The following is a 27,589-nucleotide window of genomic DNA, read 5'->3' on the forward strand; positions in this document are numbered from 1 at the left end:
TCAAAACAAATTTTCCAGTGTGACAAAATCTAATTGAGACAAACTCAGGGTTGTGCTGCTTAATGCAAGGAGTTTAAACATGAAATTGCACTCCCTGGAAGCACTACTCTCCTTGGAGGATGCTGACATCTGTGCACTTACCAAGGCATGGTTCAAGGCTGCTAACAGCACCCTGGCTGTGCAAGGCTACAATTTGTTCCACATGTTCAGACCTCAAAATAAGTGTGAAGGACGAAAGGTGGAGGTGTCCATCTTCATTAAAACCAAATACACTTTGAGACTTGTCAAACAGCTTGACATTCTCAAATTACTCCATGTCCAATTAACTTTTGGGAATGTACCATCATTGCTAGCTAAAGATCCTATACCATGAACCAGGATAAGAACATTGCCTACCTTGATTTACTGGAATCCCTCGCCGTACAGCCCAACACCTTAGTCACAGAATATTTTAACTATCCTTACCTAGACTGGGGGACATACACGAGCAAAAACATGTTCGCCAAGAGGTTCCTGGACTTTAACACAAATACTCTGGAACAGATAGTCTGCACTCCTACTAGGGGCTCTAATGTTCTGGACATAGTACTCACCAACATGGGGTGGGGGGTACACAAATCAATCTTGTTTAAAGTAACTGGAGATATCTGTTAGAGGATAGTTTACTAAGAAACATTTTACCTAAAAAACCCTTTTTCTCTTATAAGAGGTAGAAGCTTAAAAGACATGGTGGTACATGGAAGGTTCTATCCACCGGCGGTCAGTATTCCAAACACTTTAAATATGAAGGGGACATTGTGTTGTAATAAATGTAGCATCTGTGCCAATGTGGTTAAAACTTTTGATAACATCAATGGTATTAAATTTGAGGCCAAGGATGTTTTTACATGTAGAAGTAAAGGGGTGATATATGCACTAAAATGCCCATGTGAATTGTTTTATATAGGAGAAACTAAGAGGGAATTTCGTATCAGATTTACAGAACATGTTAGAGATGTTAAGAATAAAAAAGAAGATAAAATAATAGCTGCACATTTTAAAATGTTTCATGGAAGTGATGCAACAAAGTTGAAAGGAACAATTTTAGAAACTGTTAAGTGGTTTTATGAAGATGAAAATATATTAAAGCATAAATTATGTTGTATGGAAAGTATTTACATTTTAAAATATAAAACACTTGTGCTAAATGGCCTTAATAATGATTTAAATTGGAAGTGTTTGCTTTAATATGGAAAAGTATTCCTTAATTGGTGCAATTGATTTTCAATTGAAAGCTAATTGTGGAAGTTTTTTTGTATATAAATGTATGAAGAGTGCTAAATGTTGTTTGTTACTCCTGGAAGGTGGATGCACCGAAGCGCTAGAGAGAGTGAAATAAAAGTTTTGTATGTGATTGCTTTTGCTTGATCCATTGGGTATTGTCGTTGTACTTTATTGTGGTGGAGAGGAAGGAGTGGTCGTATACATTTGTGAGGTGGATGGCGTCTGACCCTAATGTGGATTTACCCCGTATTTTTCGGGAAGATATGGCACAAGCTGGTGGAACTGCTGGTAGTATGGGAGCTTTTCCCGCTCCTCAGAGGACAATGGAGCAATACTTGAATGGGTCGGTACGTGTACTGGGTTCAACCAAAGAAAATAGACCTTCAAATATAGTTGTGAACTCTTTTTTTGACAATTTTAACAAAGAGAGGGTCATAAGAGTGTCTGACCCTTTCCATTCTGTGGGACAAACTGTTGATGCTATCCCTGCTGATTTAAGAGAGGTATGTACCAAATATGAAAAATTGTCTGAGAAAGAAAGTAGGACTTATTTGAATATTTTGGGGTTACAACGGTACATCGGTTTGGATATTACCCCAAGAGGGTTGAGATTCGTTAAGAATCCGAGCACGCCTTTTGATTTGAACTGTTCTTTGGACAAACAGTTCAAGGAGCGGTGGTTTCGAGCATCACATAAATGTGTAACCAAATGGTTGCACATTTTGTTAGAAAGAGATCAGATTAAGCTCAAAAATCTGAGGCATGAGCTCTCACTTTTGTCCCAGACTATTAGTGATTCAATGGAAGCTTCTAAAATAAAAAGTGTTTTGGAGCGAACAAATAAAAACTTGGTATCTCTGGAAACGAAGATCATTGGACAGAAAAAAAACAAACTTGCAAGAGGTGTTAGAGAATATGAGACGAGGAGTGCTTTTACTTACTCCTCCAATCGGAAGAGGGGAAACCAGAAGCATCAGCACGTCAGGTTTAAAAGCAACGCATCTACATCCTTTGCATCATCCGGAGAAGAGAGCCAATATGAAACGGATGTGAGTGAGGATTTCCCAGAGCTACCTCCAGCTGAACAACCTGTTGAACATGTGTGGACATTTCGGAACCAGGAGAGGCAACAGCAACCTATGCAACAATACAAGCAAGGACAGAAACGGACCAGAAATTATGGATTCCACTATGAGGAATCCAATAGAGGAGACAGAACCAATTTTAAACAAGGTTCCTACAATGGACAATATTATAACAAAAAATTTAAATGGTGAGTTGGACTGTAATTTGAATTTAGTTGTTAATTTATCATGTTGTAGTTTAATGGAAGAGGAAACTTCAGTGTTGAACCTAGGGCTTAAATTTGTACCCACAGTATTACCAAGGGAACATGTTATGAGACAGGAAATGTTTAGATTTCTTAGGAAATTGTATCTTAAGATTTATTTTTTTTAAATGTCTGATGTTACTTGTTCAGCTACTAATGAGTATTCGTCTGATGCATCTGACAAAAGTTTTTATTCTTGTTCTGGTGAGTTTGAAGGAATGGATGAGAATTAAATAGATATGGAATGTTTGGATGTACAAAATTTGATGGATGTATCTTTTATTCCAACATATAATAAGTTTATACCGCCTTTTGATAATCGACGGATTGCACAGTTCGGGTCTATGGTGAGGTTTGGAGGGGAGAGAATCTGTGACTGTGCTTCTTTAAATAAAAGATTAGTGGTATATAATCTTTCATTTAGAGAATGACGGGCTTTGAAAAATTTAAGTGAAAGAAGGGATAATGTTATTACACCCTCCGATAAGGGCAATAAAATTGTAGTAATGAATGCACTCCAATATTTAAAAATGTGTAGAATGCACTTGGATAATGTGGAAGTGTATGAGAAATGCACTATTGGTCGATACAAACAAGCTGTGTTGGAATTTGAAAAAATGTTGGATAGAAGTGTTAGGATGGGCTTTTTTAAGGAGAAGGATATAAAGGATAAACGTTTTTCTGCTAATAGTGAAGTAGCTACTTTTTTCTGTTTGCCGAAATTTCACAAGGATATACGGGAGCCACCCGGCAGACCTATTATTTCAGCTTGTAACTATTTTTTACATAACATGGGTTTGGTTCTACATAAGATTTTATTACCTTTTGTGAAAGTTGCTACTACATACATCCAAGATAGTTTAGATTTTTTGCGAAAAATATCCCCGATAGTGTGGAAGAAGGACAGCTATTGGCTAGTCCTAGATGTTAAGAGTTTAAATACCTCTATAAAACATGAGGATGGTTTGAAAGCTATTAAATATTTTATGGGTGATGGTCCCTTTCCAAGTTTACAGTAGAAATGGTGGAATTTTGTTTAAAAAATAATTATTTTTTCTTTAATAATGAGTTGTATAGACAGAAACAAGGTACGGCTATGGGGGCAGCATTTTCCCCTATGTATGCCAACCTTTTTATGTCTTATTTTGAAAGACATTTTTTATTTAAATTAGATTTTATGAAAAAATATGTGGATCATTATTTTAGATTTATAGATGATTTAATTTTTGTATGTAATGGGAGTTTTGAAGGAATAGATCAATTTATTCAAGAAATGCATGGTAATCCATATGGTTTGTCATTTGACGGACTGCAGAAAGGTAACAAGGTAATTTATTTAGATCTGGTGTTGGAAGGAAAAGTGGATGGAGGTATATCTTCCAGTATCCATAGAAAATTTGTAGATGGGAACCAATATCTACATGCAACCAGTTGCCACCCCCCACATGTGATCAAAGCACTACCCTATGGAGAGTTAGTTCATATTTCCAGGTTATGTAATGAAGAGAAAGTAATAAAAGAAGAAATGGAACGAACTAAGAAGATGTTTTTGAAGAGAGGTTATGACCCTGAGATTTTACATCAAGCTCAGAGTAGGGTCAATAAAGAATTGAAGGATGGGGGTAGTATCTTCAAGTATAAATATACATCGGCAGGGGGATTTAACATGGTTGGTTGCAATCGAAGTGAGATTAATAGGGATAATGCAATATATTATGTATCAGTATATAACACCAGTAGTGATGAAATTAAATCATTAATTGAATATTACTGGAGATATTTGTTAGAGGATAGTTTACTAAGAAACATTTTACCTAAAAAACCCTTTTACTCTTATAAGAGGTAGAAGCTTAAAAGACATGGTGGTACATGGAAGGTTCTATCCACCGGCGGTCAGTATTCCAAACACTTTAAATATGAAGGGGACATTGTGTTGTAATAAATGTAGCATCTGTGCCAATGTGGTTAAAACTTTTGATAACATCAATGGTATTAAATTTGAGGCCAAGGATGTTTTTACATGTAGAAGTAAAGGGGTGATATATGCACTAAAATGCCCATGTGAATTGTTTTATATAGGAGAAACTAAGAGGGAATTTCGTATCAGATTTACAGAACATGTTAGAGATGTTAAGAATAAAAAAGAAGATAAAATAATAGCTGCACATTTTAAAATGTTTCATGGAAGTGATGCAACAAAGTTGAAAGGAACAATTTTAGAAACTGTTAAGTGGTTTTATGAAGATGAAAATATATTAAAGCATAAATTATGTTGTATGGAAAGTATTTACATTTTAAAATATAAAACACTTGTGCTAAATGGCCTTAATAATGATTTAAATTGGAAGTGTTTGCTTTAATATGGAAAAGTATTCCTTAATTGGTGCAATTGATTTTCAATTGAAAGCTAATTGTGGAAGTTTTTTTGTATATAAATGTATGAAGAGTGCTAAATGTTGTTTGTTACTCCTGGAAGGTGGATGCACCGAAGCGCTAGAGAGAGAAATAAAAGTTTTGTATGTGATTGCTTTTGCTTGATCCATTGGGTATTGTCGTTGTACTTTATTGTGGTGGAGAGGAAGGAGTGGTCGTATACATTTGTGAGGTGGATGGCGTCTGACCCTAATGTGGATTTACCCCGTATTTTTCGGGAAGATATGGCACAAGCTGGTGGAACTGCTGGTAGTATGGGAGCTTTTCCCGCTCCTCAGAGGACAATGGAGCAATACTTGAATGGGTCGGTACGTGTACTGGGTTCAACCAAAGAAAATAGACCTTCAAATATAGTTGTGAACTCTTTTTTTGACAATTTTAACAAAGAGAGGGTCATAAGAGTGTCTGACCCTTTCCATTCTGTGGGACAAACTGTTGATGCTATCCCTGCTGATTTAAGAGAGGTATGTACCAAATATGAAAAATTGTCTAAGAAAGAAAGTAGGACTTATTTGAATATTTTGGGGTTACAATGGTACATCGGTTTGGATATTACCCCAAGAGGGTTGAGATTCGTTAAGAATCCGAGCACGCCTTTTGATTTGAACTGTTCTTTGGACAAACAGTTCAAGGAGCGGTGGTTTCGAGCATCACATAAATGTGTAACCAAATGGTTGCACATTTTGTTAGAAAGAGATCAGATTAAGCTCAAAAATCTGAGGCATGAGCTCTCACTTTTGTCCCAGACTATTAGTGATTCAATGGAAGCTTCTAAAATAAAAAGTGTTTTGGAGCGAACAAATAAAAACTTGGTATCTCTGGAAACGAAGATCATTGGACAGAAAAAAAACAAACTTGCAAGAGGTGTTAGAGAATATGAGACGAGGAGTGCTTTTACTTACTCCTCCAATCGGAAGAGGGGAACCAGAAGCATCAGCACGTCAGGTTTAAAAGCAACGCATCTACATCCTTTGCATCATCCGGAGAAGAGAGCCAATATGAAACGGATGTGAGTGAGGATTTCCCAGAGCTACCTCCAGCTGAACAACCTGTTGAACATGTGTGGACATTTCGGAACCAGGAGAGGCAACAGCAACCTATGCAACAATACAAGCAAGGACAGAAACGGACCAGAAATTATGGATTCCACTATGAGGAATCCAATAGAGGAGACAGAACCAATTTTAAACAAGGTTCCTACAATGGACAATATTATAACAAAAAATTTAAATGGTGAGTTGGACTGTAATTTGAATTTAGTTGTTAATTTATCATGTTGTAGTTTAATGGAAGAGGAAATTTCAGTGTTGAACCTAGGGCTTAAATTTGTACCCACAGTATTACCAAGGGAACATGTTATGAGACAGGAAATGTTTAGATTTGTTAGGAAATTGTATCTTAAGAATTATTTTTTTTAAATTTCTGATGTTACTTGTTCAGCTACTAATGAGTATTCGTCTGATGCATCTGACAAAAGTTTTTATTCTTGTTCTGGTGAGTTTGAAGGAATGGATGAGAATTAAATAGATATGGAATGTTTGGATGTACAAAATTTGATGGATGTATCTTTTATTCCAACATATAATAAGTTTATACCGCCTTTTGATAATCAACGGATTGCACAGTTTGGGTCTATGGTGAGGTTTGGAGGGGAGAGAATCTGTGACTGTGCTTCTTTAAATAAAAGAGAAGTGGTATATAATCTTTCATTTAGAGAATGACGGGCTTTGAAAAATTTAAGTGAAAGAAGGGATAATGTTATTAAACCCTCCGATAAGGGCAATAAAATTGTAGTAATGAATGCACTCCAATATTTAAAAATGTGTAGAATGCACTTGGATAATGTGGAAGTGTATGAGAAATGTACTATTGGTCGATACAAACAAGCTGTGTTGGAATTTGAAAAAATGTTGGATAGAAGTGTTAGGATGGGCTTTTTTAAGGAGAAGGATATAAAGGATAAACGTTTTTCTGCTAATAGTGAAGTAGCTACTTTTTTCTGTTTGCCGAAATTTCACAAGGATATACGGGAGCCACCGGGCAGACCTATTATTTCAGCTTGTAACTATTTTTTACATAACATGGGTTTGGTTCTACATAAGATTTTATTACCTTTTGTGAAAGTTGCTACTACATACATCCAAGATAGTTTAGATTTTTTGCGAAAAATATCCCCGATAGTGTGGAAGAAGGACAGCTATTGGCTAGTCCTAGATGTTAAGAGTTTATATACCTCTATAAAACATGAGGATGGTTTGAAAGCCATTAAATATTTTATGGGTGATGGTCCCCTTTCCAAGTTTACAGTAGAAATGGTGGAATTTTGTTTAAAAAATAATTGTTTTTTCTTTAATAATGAGTTGTATAGACAGAAACAAGGTACGGCTATGGGGGCAGCATTTTCCCCTATGTATGCCAACCTTTTTATGTCTTATTTTGAAAGACATTTTTTATTTAAATTAGATTTTATGAAAAAATATGTGGATCATTATTTTAGATTTATAGATGATTTAATTTTTGTATGTAATGGGGGTTTGGAAGGAATAGATCAATTTTTTCAAGAAATGCATGGTAATCCATATGGTTTGTCATTTGACGGACTGCAGAAAGGTAACAAGGTAATTTATTTAGATCTGGTGTTGGAAGGAAAAGTGGATGGAGGTATATCTTCCAGTATCCATAGAAAATTTGTAGATGGGAACCAATATCTACATGCAACCAGTTGCCACCCCCCACATGTGATCAAAGCACTACCCTATGGAGAGTTAGTTCATATTTCCAGGTTATGTAATGAAGAGAAAGTAATAAAAGAAGAAATGGAACGAACTAAGAAGATGTTTTTGAAGAGAGGTTATGACCCTGAGATTTTACATCAAGCTCAGAGTAGGGTCAATAAAGAATTGAAGGATGGGGGTAGTATCTTCAAGTATAAATATACATCGGCAGGGGGATTTAACATGGTTGGTTGCAATCGAAGTGAGATTAATAGGGATAATGCAATATATTATGTATCAGTATATAACACCAGTAGTGATGAAATTAAATCATTAATTGAATATTACTGGAGATATTTGTTAGAGGATAGTTTACTAAGAAACATTTTACCTAAAAAACCCTTTTTCTCTTATAAGAGGTAGAAGCTTAAAAGACATGGTGGTACATGGAAGGTTCTATCCACCGGCGGTCAGTATTCCAAACACTTTAAATATGAAGGGGACATTGTGTTGTAATAAATGTAGCATCTGTGCCAATGTGGTTAAAACTTTTGATAACATCAATGGTATTAAATTTGAGGCCAAGGATGTTTTTACATGTAGAAGTAAAGGGGTGATATATGCACTAAAATGCCCATGTGAATTGTTTTATATAGGAGAAACTAAGAGGGAATTTCGTATCAGATTTACAGAACATGTTAGAGATGTTAAGAATAAAAAAGAAGATAAAATAATAGCTGCACATTTTAAAATGTTTCATGGAAGTGATGCAACAAAGTTGAAAGGAACAATTTTAGAAACTGTTAAGTGGTTTTATGAAGATGAAAATATATTAAAGCATAAATTATGTTGTATGGAAAGTATTTACATTTTAAAATATAAAACACTTGTGCTAAATGGCCTTAATAATGATTTAAATTGGAAGTATTTGCTTTAATATGGAAAAGTATTCTTAATTGGTGCAATTGATTTTCAATTGAAAGCTAATTGTGGAAGTTTTTTTGTATAAAAATGTATGAAGAGTGCTAAATGTTGTTTGTTACTCCTGGAAGGTGGATGCACCGAAGCGCTAGAGAGTGGAAATAAAAGTTTTGTATGTGCCTTTGCCTTTGTTTGGTCCATTGGGTATTGTCGTTTTATTTCATTTTATCGTGGTGGAAAGGAAGTAGTGGTCGTATACATTTGTTTAAAGTAACTGCTGGAGCTGACACCTTCATAGGAACAAAAATTATAAAAATTTTTCCAAAGCTAACTACAGCCTATTAAGCGACGGTGTAAAAAGTTTCATACCACCTGTATTCACAGACATCAATGATCACTGTGCAGAAGTGTACACAAATGTCCTGCACAAACACTTCAGTGACTGCATAAACTATGCTGTACCTGACCTGATCAAAACCAGGTCTTGCTATAAAAACAAGCCACCATGGTGGACTTCAAGTATAAACAGATTATATACTAAACCAACCACCGCCGACTCAGGAAAAGCCAGAGATACTCACAATGTCCACAGGTTCAATAATCCAAATCCAAAGGAGCAAACACGCTGAAGTAAAAAATAATGTTATTTAAAGCCGAAAATCAAAGCTTTTCGTCAGCGCAATGCACCAACTTCATCAGAAAGAACAAACTCGTGCCATCACACTGAATCCCTTAATATTCAAACACATAAACACGCCCCCCTTCCCTCTAACACATTTTAAAGGCGCCTGTCCGAAATGCATATTGGCAACATGTTAAAATATAATAATATGAAAATTAAAATACAATAATATATAATACCATATTATAAAAATGATTCCCCTTTATAAATAACTAACTAGCAAACTGCCTGCCATCAGAAAATATCAAAACATGTCAAAAACTAAATAAATGGATAAACAATAATAACTAAAAAAATATATATCTATAGGTGTTAAGAATATATATGTCAAGGGTGGGTGAATTATACCAACCACACTGACAATGAATTCTGACATCTAAAGTGAAACTCAAGATCTACTAGTATAAACTAATTATATACAAACATAAAAACTACCTACGATAGACATACAAATTTAAAAATTTTTCAAATTATATGAATATATGTCTATCTGTCTAACTAGGAGTAAAGGGATTAACAGAAGGGTGACATGGCTCAGCCCAAATGAAACCAGACCTGGGCCAATTGGCAATATGAACAAACCCCCAGTCTGGGAACATAATAAATGAATAACAAATGGATGACAAGCTGGGTGCTGGAAATGCCAAAACGAATACACCCAAACCTTACAACAATCAAGGGAACCACCTCAAACAACTAATAGATAACATGCTGTTGAGGCCAGGAAAATGGTAAGCCTCCAACCTTAGCTGCCACATGAGTTCTTAGATTGGAGTGCAGAGAACTCATGTGGCAGCTAAGGTTGGAGGCTTACCATTTTCCTGGCCTCAACAGCATGTTATCTATTAGTTGTTTTTTGAAATTAAGAAGTTTAGCGAGGTGAAGCTTCTAACGAGGAGAGGTGGTTCCCTTGATTGTTGTCAGGTTTGGGTGTCTTCGTTTTGGCATTTCCAGCACCTAGCTTGTCATCCATTTGTTATTCATTTATTATGTTCCCAGTCTGGGGGTTTGTTCATATTGCCAATTGGCCCAGGTCTGGTTTCATTTGGGCTGAGCCATGTCACCCTTATGTTAATCCCTTTACTCCTAGTTAGATAGATAGATATATATTCATATAATTTGAAAAAAATTTAAATTTGTATGTCTATCGTAGGTAGTTTTTATCTTTATATATAATTAGTTTATACTAGTAGATCTTGAGTTTCACTTTAGATGTTAGAATTCATTGTCAGTGTGGTTGGTATAATTCACCCACCCTTGACATATATATATATATATATATATATATATATATATATATATATATATATATATATATATATATATATATATATATATATATACATTCTTAACACATATAGATATATATATTTTTAGCTGTTATTGTTTATAAATTTATTTAGTTTGACATGATTTGATATTTTCTGATGGCAGGCAGTTTGCTAGTTAGTTATTTATAAAGGGGAATCGTTTTTATCTTATGGTATTATATATTATTGTATTTTAATTTTCATATTATATTTTAACATGTTGCCAATATGCATTTCGGACTGGCGCCTTTAAAATGTGTTAGAGGGAAGGGGGACGTGTTTATGTGTTTGAATATTAAGGTATTCAGTGTGATGGCGCGAGTTTGTTCTTTCTGATGAAGTTGGTGCAGTGTGCCGACGAAATGCTTTGATTTTCGGCTTTAAATAAAATTCTCTTTTACTTCAGCGTGTTTGCTCCTTTGGATTTGGATTATTGATGCCTGTGGACATTGTGAGTATCTCTGGCATTTCCTGAGTCGGCGGTGGTTGGTTTAGTTTGTCTTTCTTGTTTTTGAAGTGGTTGTGTATAAACAGATTATATAACAAGAGGAAGAAACTGTTGTCCAAAAGCAAGAGGGATATCACTCTGCAGAGGAAGAGTTCCTTCCTAAGCCTAAACAAAAAAATCTGAAATCTTGTAAAGTCTTATAAAGTAAATTACGAAACTAAGTTTGCATCCCTAACCCAGGATAATCATAAGGCATTCTTTAACTGTGTCTGAAGTCTAAAAGGAAATGCCCAGCTATGTGCCAAACTGATTGTAGATGGGATCACTCATATTGCACCAGAAGGTATCGCCAACCTCCTAGCTGACAGATTTAGTGCAAACTTCACCTCTGCAAGCCTACCTACCATATCCCAAAGCATACCTGACACCAGCCCTCTGCATAGTATCTCTAGAGAACAGGTCATCTCTGCACTCTCCAAGACCAAAACACAGCCTCAGTGGCATGAGATAATATCCCAGATTGTTTACTAAACAATCTAAAACAAGAGTTACTGGCGTACTCTTTGATCATATTTTGAGAACTGGCTATGTTCCTGCAGAATGGAGAACAGCAACAGCAATCCCCCTGCACTAAGGGGGGCATCAACTGACCATGGGAACTACAGATTCAGCCTTATCTGCAAGGCCATGGAAAGTATTATCATGGACCTTTTCAACAAGGACATAGGTGACCTCAAACACTGCAGCCAACCCAGTTTGACTTCGTTAAGAGTAGATCATGCTTATTATACCTGGTAGACTTGTTTGAGAATGTCACCAAAGCAATGGACAAAAGTCAGACAAACTATGCACACAGCCTATCTTGACCTTGCCAAGGTTTTCGACACACTCCCCACTCTGGCATCATTGACAAACTCTCCCTATTGGGGATTAACCCTTTCAATACTAGATGGGTAGCCATTTGGCTCACTGGCAGAACACACAGTGTCAAAATTTGTGACTCCACCTCCACAGGTAGAGCCCTCACCAGTGGAGTACCACAGGGGCCTTTGCTAGGCCCCTTACTGTTTGGCATCTATTTCTCAGATGTCCAGGCCAAAGCAGATGGCCTCCGGCTCACCAGGTTCACCGATGATTGCAAACTGGGAGCAATCACTGAGTGCCCCAATGATGTCAACATATTACAAGAAGGGCGATCACAAATGAAAGATTCCAAAAGAAGGTTTACAAACCAAGAAGAAAAATGTTACTGCAGAGACTCCAGTTCGTGGTTCCGGCAAGAAACCGTCTTTATCTGAAGAAGTTTTGCATTTATTAAAAGGAAAGCAGTAAAAAACAAACATTTCAGCAGATTTTGAGTGTTCTTTGAGATGATTTCTTGCTGGAACTCGAATTGGAGTCTCTGCAGTAATGCATTTTTCTTCTTACAAATGAATGATTGGTGCCAAAGCCATGGTCTAAAACTAAATGCAAAATAATGTATTATTACTCCCTTTGGCAAATTAGAATTTTGTACAAATTACAGTATTGACAGCATCTTCTGGAGTTCCAACCCAGTGGGGCAAGATTTGAGAACACAGGTTGATAGCAATCTGAACTTCGCCTACCAAGTTTCTACAGTGGTAAGGAAAGCCTTTTATGTAGAGCACCTCATAAGCAAGGGTATAGCATCTAGGTCAAGGGATGTTATAACTCCACTGTACTTGACCCTCGTCAGATAACTAATAGAGTATAATGAGAACCCTTTTACACATACCTCACCAGACACCTGCAGCAGATGGAGAGACCGCAGAAGTTTCTCACTAAGAAAATTCAGGGAATTCAAACTATGAACTCTATGGACAGGCTGAAAGCCCTGTCAGTTTATCTTGTGTCTTATAGTCTGCTGAGTGGCGACCTGTGCCTGGCCTATATGTCAGTCTCAGACCCTGCCCTAATGGAAATGCTGCACGTCTGCAACTCAAATGCACAAGAGTCACTCACTCTAAGAATCTCAGCCTAGCCTGAGACATTAACTGAACATGCTGGAGAGGCAGATATTTCTCCCAGAGACTGCTGTTTCTCTGGAATACACTTCCTATTCACATAAAACAGGGCTCCTCACTGACCCTATTCAAATGCAGCCTAGAAAATTGGATGGGATACCACAGATTTACCCTGGGGTGGCACCCATGGCCCTCATGGGCAAGGTGTAGCCAGTGTTGATCACAGACTTGCACTGTTCATAAATTCTTTCTGCAAACTAATCAAAAAGATCAAATGGGAATACTTGGGATTAACATGGCTAGGCTTGTAAAGGCTCTAGGAGCACTAGCCTAGTAACCTCCTATGAACCTATGAATCAGTGAAGAGCACCACCAGGAAAATGAGGCTACTTTCAAAATTACAACCATCCATATGGCAAGTAGACACCATCACTGGTCCCAAAAACGTCAGAGATTTTCTTAGTTTATATCTATATGTATATCTACACACACACACACACACATTCCTGTACGTGTGTGTGAATATATGCAAACTATTAAAGTTTTCTATTTTTGTAAGCCTTGGTTCTGTCTAACTTTGTACAGCAATGCTGTATAAGCTGTAAACATGCCTAACATAACTGCTGTCCTTGTGAAAAAATAAATATCTTCAGTATCTTATGCTCTCAGTGATTTTCCTATAAATCAGCCCAACATCTTGTCAAGAAAAGGTATCTTGAGTTTTTTTCCTTTTGACGCCAGAAAGTGATCTGCCTTTATATGTTGCCTTCCTGCTAGCTGTTGTAATGAAAATAGGAACTGATACGGTTTTCTTATGGAGAGTGTTTATCTTTTTCTTGCGTTTTTGTTTTAATTCTTTCCCTTCTAATTGTAATTGAACATAGCTGACACATCCTGATGAAGTGTCTTATGCATTGTGATTTCTCCTTGTCTTTTTCCACCTTTGTTTTCATTGGGTTTGGGGTTCTCTTAGTCCTACTGGCTCTATTTTTTCCCACTGATTTCTGCAAATTCATCCTCTGTTTCCTTCTGCTTACCTAGTGTGCTTGGTTGCTGTCAGTAGATTTCACAGGGTGTTACCTTTTTGTCCTTTGTTAGCCCTGCTACTGATAGCCTTACTTGTTTCTTGTCATTTTAATCTCCGTAGTGTGTTATCCTTGGTAAACCCCCCTTTTTTACTTACATTTTTTTTAAATCCTTGCTAAATTCTCAATTTGTTATTCTATCATATTTAGCTTTATTTGTTCTTTGCCTAATTTTGTATAATTTCATGTTTGCAGAAAGATAGCATTCAGAATATAGCCCTTTTTGTCACATTGTCCACATATTAATGTTTCTTTTTTTTCCTATACAGTAGTTCAGTACACATTATTCATTCTATACCTATATGTACTTGGGTCTACGTCATTTCACTGAAAGCTTATTTCACTGAAAACTCATTTGACTGAAACTCATTTTGTTGAAAGTTATGTATAGCCTTTTCCCCACTGTAGTGCGATCCTGGACTTAGTATATAAAGTAAGGGTTGGGGGGCATAGCCCCCCACCTATTTTAAATGTTTAAAACCATAGATATAGATACTTACAAGTCCAATGAATAACTCTTTCCAGAACACAATATATAACCAAACTATGTGGGGGACTATTCCCCCCACACACCCCATTACTTTATATACTAACTCCAGGATCCCCATTACTTTATATACTAACTACAGGATCACACTACAGTGGGGAAAAGGCCATATATAACTTTCAACAAAATGAGTTTCAGTCAAATGAGTTTTCAGTGAAATGAGCTTTCGGTGAAATGAAGTAGGCCCTATGTACTACATTTCCACATAACCTATCATTTGACTAACTCTTGCATAAAATTACATTTTGTTCTTCTTTCTCAGAAACTAACAAATATTGCAGGCAGTTGTGACTAAATTTGGACAGTCATCATGTAGGTGATCAAATTGTGCCATCAACACACACAAAAAAAGCCAGCACATCTGAACAAATTCAGCTGACTGAATGTGTGGACTTGTTTTCTGTGCAAGATTGCAAACAACAAGGATGAGGGAGTTTGCCCTTTCCCAGTCTCAGAGTTGGTATATATAATTAGCAGGTGATTTTGTTTGGGGGGGGGGGTGCACCCCATCTGCAAAAAAATATTGTTCTTTATTTTCTTGATATTTTTTGGATTGACCACTTTTTGTTGATCTTGTGCAGAATTCATTTTGACATATGTATTTATTTTCTATTTGATTTTCCCCTGCTTCTGATGTATTGATCATCCTCTTATTGGCCCATTCCTTTTTTCTAAACGGCAAGAGTTGAGGAGGAGAGCATACTCTATCCACTGTAAGAATTTATTATTTATGCAGAAGAATGAAACATGAATGAGGGACAGTGTGTCCCTAAATAAAGCATAATGTGACACCCCATGCATGTTGAATGCACACTTCTCTACTTCTTACCATAAGGCAGATGTAACCCCTCCCCACAGTGCTGCAGTTAAACAGCATGCATGCACTGCGTCATCTCCCAGGCCCTCCTGGAGGGTACCCGGCTATGGCAAAAGCCCAAACCATCCTTGAGAGGAAGGACAACTGGCATTAACCATTCATACCATCCCCTGCCAGTCACTGCTGTGACTGGGTTGTCCACTACCTGGAAGCATGTTTCCTGAGCCACAGTAAGTGCTCCATCCCTCTATGCCATGGAGCCAGCTCATTTTTATTTTCTTTTTCATATATCACAAAATGTCCCCCATAAAAATCACATTTCAAGTTTATTCTTTGCTGTGCACGCATAATGTTTAAGCCATAAATATTATGTGTTCTATTGTAACATGGTCCAACAACTTCTGTAATTTTTTTTTCATTTGGCATATTCCCCTTGCTTGACCATTCAGCCTGTCCCTCCCATATCAACCAGTGAACCCATTCACTCTCCAAGGTGACAGTGTTGCAGCTCATGCATTCTTTGGGGTGAGGGTCAGATAAAATAGATGTAGGAGCAATCATGTTTAAGGTGGTTGATCGGATGTGTAAATCAAGCTTTATCACCCCCCCCCTTTAATGCCAATAGCACCCAAAGAATCAAGCATGCAATAAGTTGATATGATGCATATTTGCATATTCATGCCTGCATGTGATGTCACTTAATCAGTGATGTTGTCTGCCTTGCAGAAAGAGCCCTCTGTGTGATCCATGGTCCTCACCAGGTATTTTGCCTTGGGGAACACACTCAGGCATATTCACTCCGCCATGAGAGGAAACGAGACCAGGCCAAGCCTTATCAATCCTCTCCTCTCCAGTACCAGCTCCAGATGGAGTAGCAAACTCAGTTCATCTTTGTTATCCCTGTATACCAATGGAGCTGGCATTACTGTGATTTTAATAAAGAAACAGGGTTGATTTCATAGTCTTTTTCAGTTCTCTTTGTTGTTGACAGAGTTTCTTCATTCCTCCATTCCAGGCCATCAGCCAAGCCATCATCTATTTTTTGACTATAATGTTGCACTGTCATGAAGATGCAATCCTATGATCTTTAGTGACAGTAGTGTCCTAGGAGAAGGACATTTTCACCATGCAGTCTTCAGATTCTCCAATTCACTGTAACTACTACCCTGGGCGAGACTGAAACATCAGCACTGGGCCATTGTATTTAGCAAGCTGCCAAGTGCATCAGTAAATAGGTAACATAGGTCTGTAGTTTCAATTCAGTATGGACAATTTTCTGTGTGTGTGTGTGTAAGGGGACTTTGTCAATTAAAATTTCTTGTACGATTTTTTCAACTCTTAAATGTATATTATTATTATCTGGGCTCAGCTGGATGTATTCTGCCAGAAAGAATTTAAACGCCTGAGAAAAGAATGTTATAGACTGTAAGCTTAATCTTTCTCTCAATTAATAGCAGAACATTTTGGTCTGCATCTTATTTCACAAATACCACCATGACTGCATTATTCTTTTTAGTAAACAAACCACAGTAGTATATAACAAGTCTGTATTACAATAAGTTTTTGTAGAAGTAGGCCAAATCAGTAGCCTGTTTTTGTACAACACCTATTTACATACAAGCATCTCAGGCCATCCACAAGTTCAACAACATGTACATATGGGGTTATCAAATGGAATAACCAGTTTCAGAGTTTATTGTAGTGTTGCCTAGACACAATGCATGACACTTGATTTTGCATTTATTTGTTATTTATAGAGATCAATTGCTGATTCTAGCTTTGCCTGTATGTCATTGGCACCTGCTTATAACTTGTCTAGATTAACTGATAAGTATGGGCCACCACTGACATTTTACTGGTTTATGCGCCACCATTGACATTTACTGGTTTATGGGCCAACACTGGCATTTACTATTTTGCTCCACTCAGATTGAAGCACTGTGTTACTTCTCTGCATCCATTTTGTTCTGACAGTATCAGCTGCTTGTGCCTTTTGTCTCCATCTCCGTATTTCTCTCCCTTTCCTGAATGTAGGTTTCTTTTGATGTTTCCCCAGGTAACATTGCTTGCTTATCATTCTTTGTAGCTTTTATCCCTTCTTCATTGTAAAAGGTGATAGCAAAATGAGATTTCAGTAGGTTTATTGCTTTCTAAAGGAAGAACACAGATCTAAATGACTTAATTTTCAAAACTGATGTTACATTTTATCTATCATCTTATGCTACCTGAACACGTTAAAACTTATGCCTGTTATGGACTAGAGTTGTATACATCTGATATATGCATGTTTGTATGTGTTAGTGTGTGTCACTTTAAGGTAAGTAAGCTAAACTTTATTTTTCAAATCAATGAATTTTTCAGTCTCCTGTTGATTGATTGCAGTTTTTTTTATTTCTTTATAACATGCTGAGATTAAACAACATGTATTTATTTATTTATTTATTTATGATGGTGGAGGCTGTATAGCAACTTTGAATTTCTCTCTGAAGTTAAAAGTGTTTATATTGACACACTGCTGTGGAGCAGCCTATAAAAATCACGCTTTGGAATTTGCTGGTTGAACTTTTTTTTGTTGTTGTTTTTTCACATTTGTGCATTCAGTACAAGCTTGTCAGATAAGGTTGGGTCTTTCAGAATGAATGGCGTATTTGCTCCTAGTTTAGCTGGTTCCACATTTGTCCTCAGATTTAATTTGATCTCATCTTTTCTGTATATGTCTTGGGTCATCACAGACTCCATCTTATGAGTAGACATTGACAGATGGCAAAATCCTGCATGCTCATTGGGTGCAAGTCGCAAAGAAACATTGAGCTATGTATGTTATTGAAGAAGCACTTTATTGTTCTGAAATAACGTTTGCTTTATATACAATTTCCATTTGATTTTTTTATCCAAATTATTTTAAAGCAAATCATTCATTTTTGGTTGTGATCTGATATATTTGGCAATCAGTTAGTTTGTTTCATTTTCAACTAAATTGGAAAAGTGATTCCTTTTTAAGTATCATCATAATTTACTCTGCATTGCTTAATGGATGTCAGTTTAAAATGGAGCATTCTGATTGGTTAACTTTCTAAAACCATGCCTTGAACAATTGTAACTTGTCGGTTGAAACTGCTGTTATCAAATCAGTTATTTTACTGCACTAAAATAATTAGCTGTTTTTAGTTTAGATTACTGTTACTTTAATCCACAGGTTAGAAGATAGTCAGACCTTCCAGTTAAAGTATTTCTAAAAATCTATAAAGCGCATGAAACAAAAATGAACTTAATATCATCCAGATATGGATTCACTGCTTATAGAGTAGGGTAGCTGTAACTGGGGTAACTCTGCATGGTACAATAAATGTCAAGATTCTGGAAACAAGTGCTAGATTAGAGACTGTAAGCACAATTGAGGCTAGGGCAAGATTAGACCATCCAGGTATCAGAAAAGAACATTTGCGCATATATTTTTGAAACATCAAAAGGGCCCAAGAATGATTTTAAACAAGCAACAATGTAAAATGTGCTGCAAACTGATTTTCATGGAGCTATTCCTGTTAAGGAACTGTTACACAAATCAAAAACCCTAATTCTAGGATAAAATGGAGTGAGAAGAACAAACAGCTTCTCTTGTGATGAGTTCCAGTGGCTGTATAAGTGGAATGCATTTAGCAAACAGAACATAAAATAATGACCAAATGAAGACAGAGAAAGCAATGTGGTATGTTAAAGAGAGCTACTGGAAAGGCACAAAAGTTCATAGGTTTGATTAAGTTATAACTAACCTTCAAGCCTTCAACAAACATAAATGCCATAATCCCATGTTGATATTTGCTACTTGTCAAGTGTGTGTGTGTGTGCATGTATGTATGTATGTATATATATATATATATATATATATATATATATATATATATATATATATATATATATATATGGGTGCATGACAGCTGATCAACCGATCAGCTACACTGACACTCGAATATCAAAATTAAAATGTTGAAGCAACAAACTGTAACACATTTTGCACATGCTCTGGGAATTACCCAGAGAGGAGTAAAGTAAATACAAGTGCTTTATCAGCAGGCAACCCTGCTGTGTCCCCCACATCACTTGCTAATTATATATACTAACTCTGAGATCACATAATCCCTGGGGAAAGGGAATATTCCCCTGCCCAGGGATTGTTGATATTGCACACCTGTTGACTATCTTTCCACTCCAAACGAATGGTGTCAAGCAAACAGATGTTGATGTAACTTGTTATTTGACTAACTTCCCAGAACTCCTATATGTATCAGCCTATATATTAGTGTTTGTGTATTACTAAAGTTTGAATTCATCAAACATCGACATGCGAAATATCCATGCAAAAATGTAGAAAATGTCAACATCAACATGCAACTACACATGCACAGAGAAGCAGCCTCAGCATGCAGAATTTAAAGGTTAAAAAAAGAAATATATAAAATCATTGTTTTCTTTTGCAGGGGTTAAGTCCCTGCCCCCCATGTGAGGAAGCTGCTCCTCCCACCTCCCCTGCTAATTATATATATATATATATATATATATATATATATATATATATATATATATATATCAACTTCAAGATCGCACAAATATGGGGGTAAGGGCATTTTCCCCAACCCTGGGAATTGTTGACCAGTTGCTTAGGCAATAATAAACGGATGACTAAACAGTTGGCAACCAAACACACACTCGATCTTTTGCAGGAAATATATGCGCACGTATATATGTATGTGAGGGGAAGGCGAGAAACAGAGGTGTTATGGAAGTAGAGTGGACTTAACTCTAAGGGCTTAATAAGGTAAATTAATGCTGTGAAGGACTTGTCTGTTTTTTTTTCTTTCTTTCATTATATCTATAGTCCAACACATAGCTTGTTTGTATTTCTAAAGCTGGCTCCTTTGTATAAATGAATGTATTGTATTGTAACGATGTCCATAGTCCAGTTAATTAAATAAGAGAAATAAAATTAAATAAGTTAAGCACATGTATGTTGAATTACCATGATGTTATTCAATTAACTTTTGTCATACTGAGTTTAATTCAACACCTATTTTATCCTCGTACACAAACAAATGTGTACTGGAAATCCTCTGGCCAAGTATTTGCATATTCACTGGTTTAAAAAGACTACATTCTGATTTTTTTATACATCCATTTGTTTAAAAGGAATCCAAAGTGACCTCAGATGTCTTTCTGGGTTAAACATTTGCAGCCACTGTTTTAAAAAACATATTTTGACACTTAAACCTGTTGCACACAGCAGTATGAGGAAACGTGAATACTTAGAGTGCTAATGTTATATGTCACACAATTTATTGCAGTACCTTTATTTTCCTTTCCTCATTACTAGTTCCTAAGCTTCCAGGTGTGGAGCTGATTCGATGGTATGAACAGGACCATTTCTTATGTTTTTTATGAGCTTTCATAAGTGATTAATGCTACTTTGTAAGTAACAGTTTTGGAGGATATTATAAAAGTAATGTGGATTCCATGTATGTGATAATTCTAGATGACATCAGGAGCCATTTTATTGATGGAGTTATGCAGTCAACAACTTACCTTGGTAAACTCCCTTGCCCTTTCTCCACAAGGCCAGTCTTATAGCTGTGATCCATCAGGCTGAAACAGTCCTTATTCCTAACCCTTTGATTCAGAGTAGCCTTTTGAGGTTGGGATTCTGCCATGATTCCAAGGGTAAATTTCATATTTGCATTTAAAATCCTGCCCAATTCCTTTGCTGAGTGTTTAAATGAGGAGGCAACAAAAAGCAAAATAATCCCAGTAAGTGCCCAAGGGTCACATTATTTGCTTCTTAAAATATTAAGAACTAGCAGCTAATCATAATGAACAAACACACTTTCCTTTAGTCAGGCAGTTAAGAAAAATCAAAATCATATCCAAACCAAAGGAGGTGCCTTTCTTACAGATTTATTGGCCTTTTTGCTCTTTGGTTTAGATGTTATTTGTGATATTTTGCAGGCACCCTAATGTGTATGAACATCAGACTTGAATTGAAGCTCTGTGTTTCTAAAGTATAGCCAAATATTCCACTTATGCTATAGTGACAAGGTCAGAAAAAGACTGAAACGTGGCATGTCTCCAACTGAGAGATGGCTTCATTGGCCTGAATGTATGCATAAAGACTTAAAAAGTAAAAAGTCATGGGCATTCAGAAGACATCTAGCTGAAAGACTAGTATATCCCTAAATCTTAATTTGCATATATCCCATCCACTGTAGGAGGTTTAGGGTATTGCACAGTGAAGGCCCTAGCTTGACTGGGTATTTCTTGTAATATTTTACTGAATTTGTGCTGTGGAGATTTTTCTCCTATGGCCTCTCCTGTAAATGAGCCTTTGACTTAATGTGGCTAACCCAATTTGAATACCTGCAATAGTTAACAAGGAGCAAATACAGTTTTATTCTCCTAAGTTAGAATAAACCTGATGGCATGAATCAAATCAATCAGTGGCTTAAATATCATTCCACTTTACTATTTTCATAAACTCTAACGATGCATTGTGAAGGACCAGAGCATGCAAAAGACTATGGATATGGTGCTTGCACTTAAAGATCCCTTGGAAGAAACAAGATTGCGTATTTTCTTCATGGTTTGAATGCTGTTTTTTCCAGCACTGATGTACTTCCTCAGTTGAGGTCAGAAGGGCTTTTGATACAAATGTAGGATTATATACTTTAATAAGAATCCGGTTTGAATTTGAGGTCCAGTGTGACTTATCCTAATGTTTGAAAAGCTGTGACTCACCAATACAGTATGGATTTAAAAAAATTACTCTTAATAAATATGCATAAATCACTGCTTCAACAGAGTTTCCTTGTCACCTGATCCAACTTCAGCAAAAAAATTCAAAACTATGAAGTACAATAAAAGGTACCTTTACACTTTATTAACTCGGCATCCTTACTTTTTTTGAGAAAATGCAAATTCCGCTGATGTTGAAGATATGTTAAGAGAAGTAAGTATGTAAAGCACAACAGCAGTCCATGGCAAGGATTAGTAAATAAATTTAATGAATAAAATAGTACAGGAAAACAAAGATAAGCACTTTCGCATGTAGCTTCTTCAGATCTAACAAATAACCCAGAAACACATGATGTTTAACAGCTCATTTTACAATGTATCCAATCACATAAGCTGCATCATCAAGTTGCTATGGTGTAATTAATAGCATACAATTGCCAATACTCGTGTGCAATGTATATACATCTCCTAAACATATTATCAAATGCATAACAAATATAGATATGTAGACTAACTTCTACTTCTTCTTCTTTCGGCTTTTCCCGGTTAGGGGTCGCCACAGTGGATCACCTGTCCGCTCATGATTGGCAGTGGAGTTTTACGGTGTTGAGGTGCCAGCCTGGCACCCAACCTTCCACAGAAGGCACACACACTCACACCTAGAGCCAATTTAGTGTGTCCAATCCACCTACAGCATGTCTTTGGGATGTGGGAGGAAACCGGCACCCGGAGGAAACCCACACGACCACAGGGAAGACATGCAGACTCCACACAGAAGTCACCCCAGCCGAGAATCGAACTGGAGAACCTCTTGTTGTGAGGCGGCAACGCTAACCGCTGCACCACCATGGCTACCCATAGATATGTAGATAAGTAGACTAACACGAAGCATAAATGACATAATTATGTATAAATTCATTAAATTCAGTTAAAATAAATTATTATAAAAATCATCAATTGTTAAAAACCAAGAAAGTATACCATAGTATACACTATGTACAAACAAAACCTAAAAACACCTCTTGAGCATATGAGTGAGTATAAATAATATAACTAATGTACCACTACCACAGACTATCAGGTTAAATGTACGGGGGAAGAGATCTGCGTGCCTCCAATATTTGGACCTTATACAACTGATATAATGAGTAAGATGCAGAGAGTGGAATGTATTAATATAATCTAGAATATTACTTCTTAAGTGGCCTGGCTCTTAGTGCATGTTGCAATGAAACATGTTCATTGAGTCCAGGTGGACAATGTGCTCCTAGTCTAAAAATCCATCTCATCACTGCTTGGTAGGTTCTAGTTATTAAATCACCCATTCTAGCATCCATTCCTACAACTTCCAATACTAGAAATTTAAATACATGTGCGTTGCCTGGAATCTGCATATGCTTGGCTATCGCACTGTATGTCATACCTCTTCGTGCACAGTATATATGATCGCATATTCGCTCCCTCAAACTTCTGTTCGTTTTGCCAATGTAGAAGCTCTGGCATGCTGTGCAATGTGCTAAATATACCAAGTCCCTAGTATTACAGCCTGCTTTAGGAAGGTGTGTAAATGTTTTATTACTAATAGGGGTGCGTAAATATATGCGATTCATCTGTAAATTTACAATATGAACATTTGTCACATTTAATAGTGTGTTGTTCTATATTAGTAACTGATACTCCACTGGTAAGTTTTGGAAAACATAATCTCTGGCTTATAGATTTCTTATTTTTATATCCAAATCTGGGTCTATCGCCCACAATGGAGGATATCTCTTTATTAGTGCCTAAAATGGTCCACTGTTTGGATATTATCTCCCATGTTTTCCTCTCATCACTAGAGAATGTGAGGCTAAAGAACAGGGTAGTGTTTCTCTGGATATTAACAGCCTTGGGCCTTGTAGTGTGTTTGGAATAATAGGGTTTAGCCATTGTGGATCTCTCTCTCTGACCATTTCTTGCATACTATTGACCTCATCAGTACGATACCCTCTAGACCTAAAATCAGAGTTTAGTTGTTTTAATCCTCTTTCAAAATCCCTATCATCATTGTGTAGTTGACTAATCTGCATATTTTGCCCTTTCAATACATTGCGGAATATTCTAGATTATATTTATACATTTCACTCTCTGTATCTTACTCTCATTATATCAGTTGTATAGGGTCCATATATTGGAGGCACGCAGATCTCTTCCCCCGTACATTTAACTTGATAGTCTGTGGTAGTTGTACATTAGTTATGTTATTTATACCCACTCATATGCTCAAGAGGTGTTTTTAGGTTTTGTTTGTACTTAGTGTATACTATGGTATACTTGGCTTTTAACAATTGATGATTTTTATAATAATTTATTTTAACTGAATTTAATGAATTTATACATAGTTATGTCATTTATACTTTGTTAGTCTACATATCTATACATATCTATATTTGTTATGCATTTGATAATATATTTAGGAGATGTATATACATTGCACATGAGTATTGGCAACTGTATGCTATTAATTACACCATAGCAACTTGATGATGCATCTTATGTGATTGGATACATTGTATAATGAGCTGTTAAACATCATGTGTTTCTGGGTTATTTGTTAGATCTGAAGAAGCTACATGCAAAAGCGCTTATCTTTGTTTTCCTGTACTATTTTATTCATTAAATTTATTTACTAATCCTTGCCATGAACTTTTGTTGTGCTTTACATATTTAATTCATTTACCAGTTTACACAGTTGTATCTCTCTTGCAATGTTTTTCTGTTGGACTGATAGTATGTTAAGAGAAGTACTAACAACAAAGGGATTAATGATTTTTTTTTCAAAACCTGGAAAAGCCAGTACAGCTGTCTGAAAATTGGCCTCTTTTTGTGAGATCAAAAAACAGCACTGATTGGGGAATCTGCTCGTTCCCTGCTGTAGTGAGATATTGGAGTTGGTATAAATAATTAGCAGGGAGGAAAGGATGAGGCACAGAGACACAGAAGGCATTAAACCATTGGTTATGATCCAGAAATAAACCTGAGAGGTGAAGCACATTATCTGGTTATATTGACATTTAATTGCACTGACTGACCACTGCATTGTTTTACAGTGTTTAGTGGCCAAAACATCCCACAAAGAGGTTGGGAATGAAATGTTAAACAGGAGAAGTCTCCATGGAAAAGTATTTTTTTTTTCCATGTCTTTGTTGACAATTTGCATTGTGACACTGGTATAAGTTTTGCACTTGAAAAAATACAATAACTAGTCCTCTACTGTATGGACAGAGTATTACTGACTTATGTTAGCAGTCCAGGTGTCAGATGGCTGGCCATATATGGGAAGGGAAGAACTAACAACCTTTGACTGGCTGGCTTTCCTTGTTGAGCAGGGGTAGAGATTTTTATTTTGTATTGCAATGCAGCATCTGGTGAAGACTTGGGGAATTGAACAGGAGAGCAGTAGGGTACTTTTGTAGGGCACGTGCATAAGTGTAAGCGGACTTGCGCTTGGCACCATTGCATGCTTTGCTGTGTTGGGGATGGGAAAGGTTGAAACAAGGAAGGGAGAATTACAATGAAGATGAGACCCTGTAACATGCAGTCATTATCCAGTATGGGAACTGTAGACTGGCTGATTGTTTATGGGCATGGCTCTCTGTTACCAGAGGTCAGTTGGAAAGGGAGCAAACACAAGAGATAGTAGTTGGGGAAATGCTTGGAGGAGGTGTTGGATTATCATATGTCTTCTGGGTTAAAAGTAGGTATGAGAAAACTGATGGACTATGTCGCCTCAGTGATCCTTTGTCTGTGGATATTAAACATTTCTGACATCAGTGTGCATTTCTTGTTTTTTTGGCACTGTTAATGAATCCATGTTTAGAGCTGTCCAGATACTGTCGCAGTGGTTACACCAGAGTCACCTGCATGATCTAAAGATTGTATTAAAGCAACTAACACTACAAAATATGCACTTTAAAGTACACAGTCTAAAATAAGCAAACAAACAACTTTACAGACGGTTGCCTGCTTTTTCTTGTGTATCCCACTGCATACTTGGAGCAATAGCTTTCATGATTTTAATAGAAACACTTGTTTTCAACTTTCAGTATTTTATTAGAATTGCTTTTTAAAAGTATAAAGCTTGGTATTGACCATAGCTGGTGGGAGGCCTGGAGTCTTTTTTGACATGCTACAGTAGCACTCCTGTCTGCAGTGGGAACTTTTAACTGTTTTGCTCCAGATGTGATACAAAGAGTTAACTCTAGTAGATTATTGTTTGAAGAAATTTTGACCATGGATCTCTAACTGATTGTCTTCTAAAAGCATTTTTAGCAGTTTTATTTGCCAAAATTGTAGCCTGACTGAAGTAAGGAATAAGTTTCCTTTTAATACACCTTTTTTTTTCCAAGTAACTTCTTTTGTTGGAACGATCCACATATCTAACCTTTTATGTTCATTATGAATCTCTTGTGTTTTTTTTTTGTTTTGTTTGTTTTTGTTTTGTCCATGCAATAGCTCCACTATAGGTTGGAAGGGCTAAAAGATGAACTCAGGAGGAATAGAGACTACGATTCGAGAGTAACTATTACTGGAGAAAGGAGCTACTGCCATTCGCAAACATTGCTTTGCGTGATGTGTTTGAGCTCCTTGCTGTTATTGTGAAGATACTCGACATTCATTTTACTTCCTTAGCACTGTCTGTCCACTAACATTTTTTCCTTTATTAGCTTTCTCTTATGTAGTTCGGACTTGCATTTTACATTTATCGGGTTTCTTTTTTTATACTAGACTAGTTTTAAGTAGTAGTGTCTTTCTGTAGGAGTGTGTTGTGTGTTCCTAGTTTCATTCCACAAATAACGTCCAGACGAGTCCATGTATTTGAGTAGCATTTGCCTATGTTAATATCATACAGATATTTTTATTTAATTGCAGCTCATAAAAGTCCATTTAGGTGCATTTCTTCTCTCAGCAATGCTTATTTTATATAATATATGTGCATATTTTTTTTTCTTGTTTTCAGTTTAGTACTTTTGGTCAAGGTATTTTGAATAAGTCATTAAAAAAGTCAGCAGCTGCTGCTTTTAATTATAGGATTCAAAAGTTCAGAAAAAAATGTGCCTAGACCAAAAGGGTTGTTTTTTTAATTGATTACTACTATTATTTTTTTGTTTATAATCAGAATAGATTTTCTTCAAGAAAACTGTAATCATAAGTCACTTTTGTGTTGCGTCATTCTCCCATACATAGCTTCATTCTTTATGTGAGCAGACTGTGTCGCTTAGAATAAAAGACATGCTC

At 36.4% G+C, this 27,589-nt stretch overlaps 1 protein-coding gene across 35 annotated transcripts in view; it reads left to right on the forward strand.

The window, feature by feature from the left end:
- The window catches only part of GPHN (gephyrin), a 2,535,134-nt gene that overhangs the window by 2,169,210 nt on the left and 338,335 nt on the right, over positions 1-27,589 (forward strand). For 18 of the 35 annotated variants that reach the window (XM_044073932.1, XM_044073937.1, XM_044073941.1 and 15 more), the window contains one exon: positions 26,807-26,869. The exons of the other annotated variants lie outside the window; for them this stretch is intronic. In XM_044073932.1, coding sequence (XP_043929867.1) covers positions 26,807-26,869 — 63 coding nt within the window. The remainder of the gene's footprint in view (positions 1-26,806; positions 26,870-27,589) is intronic. 35 annotated transcript variants of the gene reach the window in all.

Source organism: Protopterus annectens, chromosome 6.part0, assembly GCF_019279795.1.
Source record: "Protopterus annectens isolate FY-2018-M chromosome 6.part0, PAN1.0, whole genome shotgun sequence".
Lineage (NCBI taxonomy): Eukaryota > Metazoa > Chordata > Ceratodontiformes > Protopteridae > Protopterus > Protopterus annectens.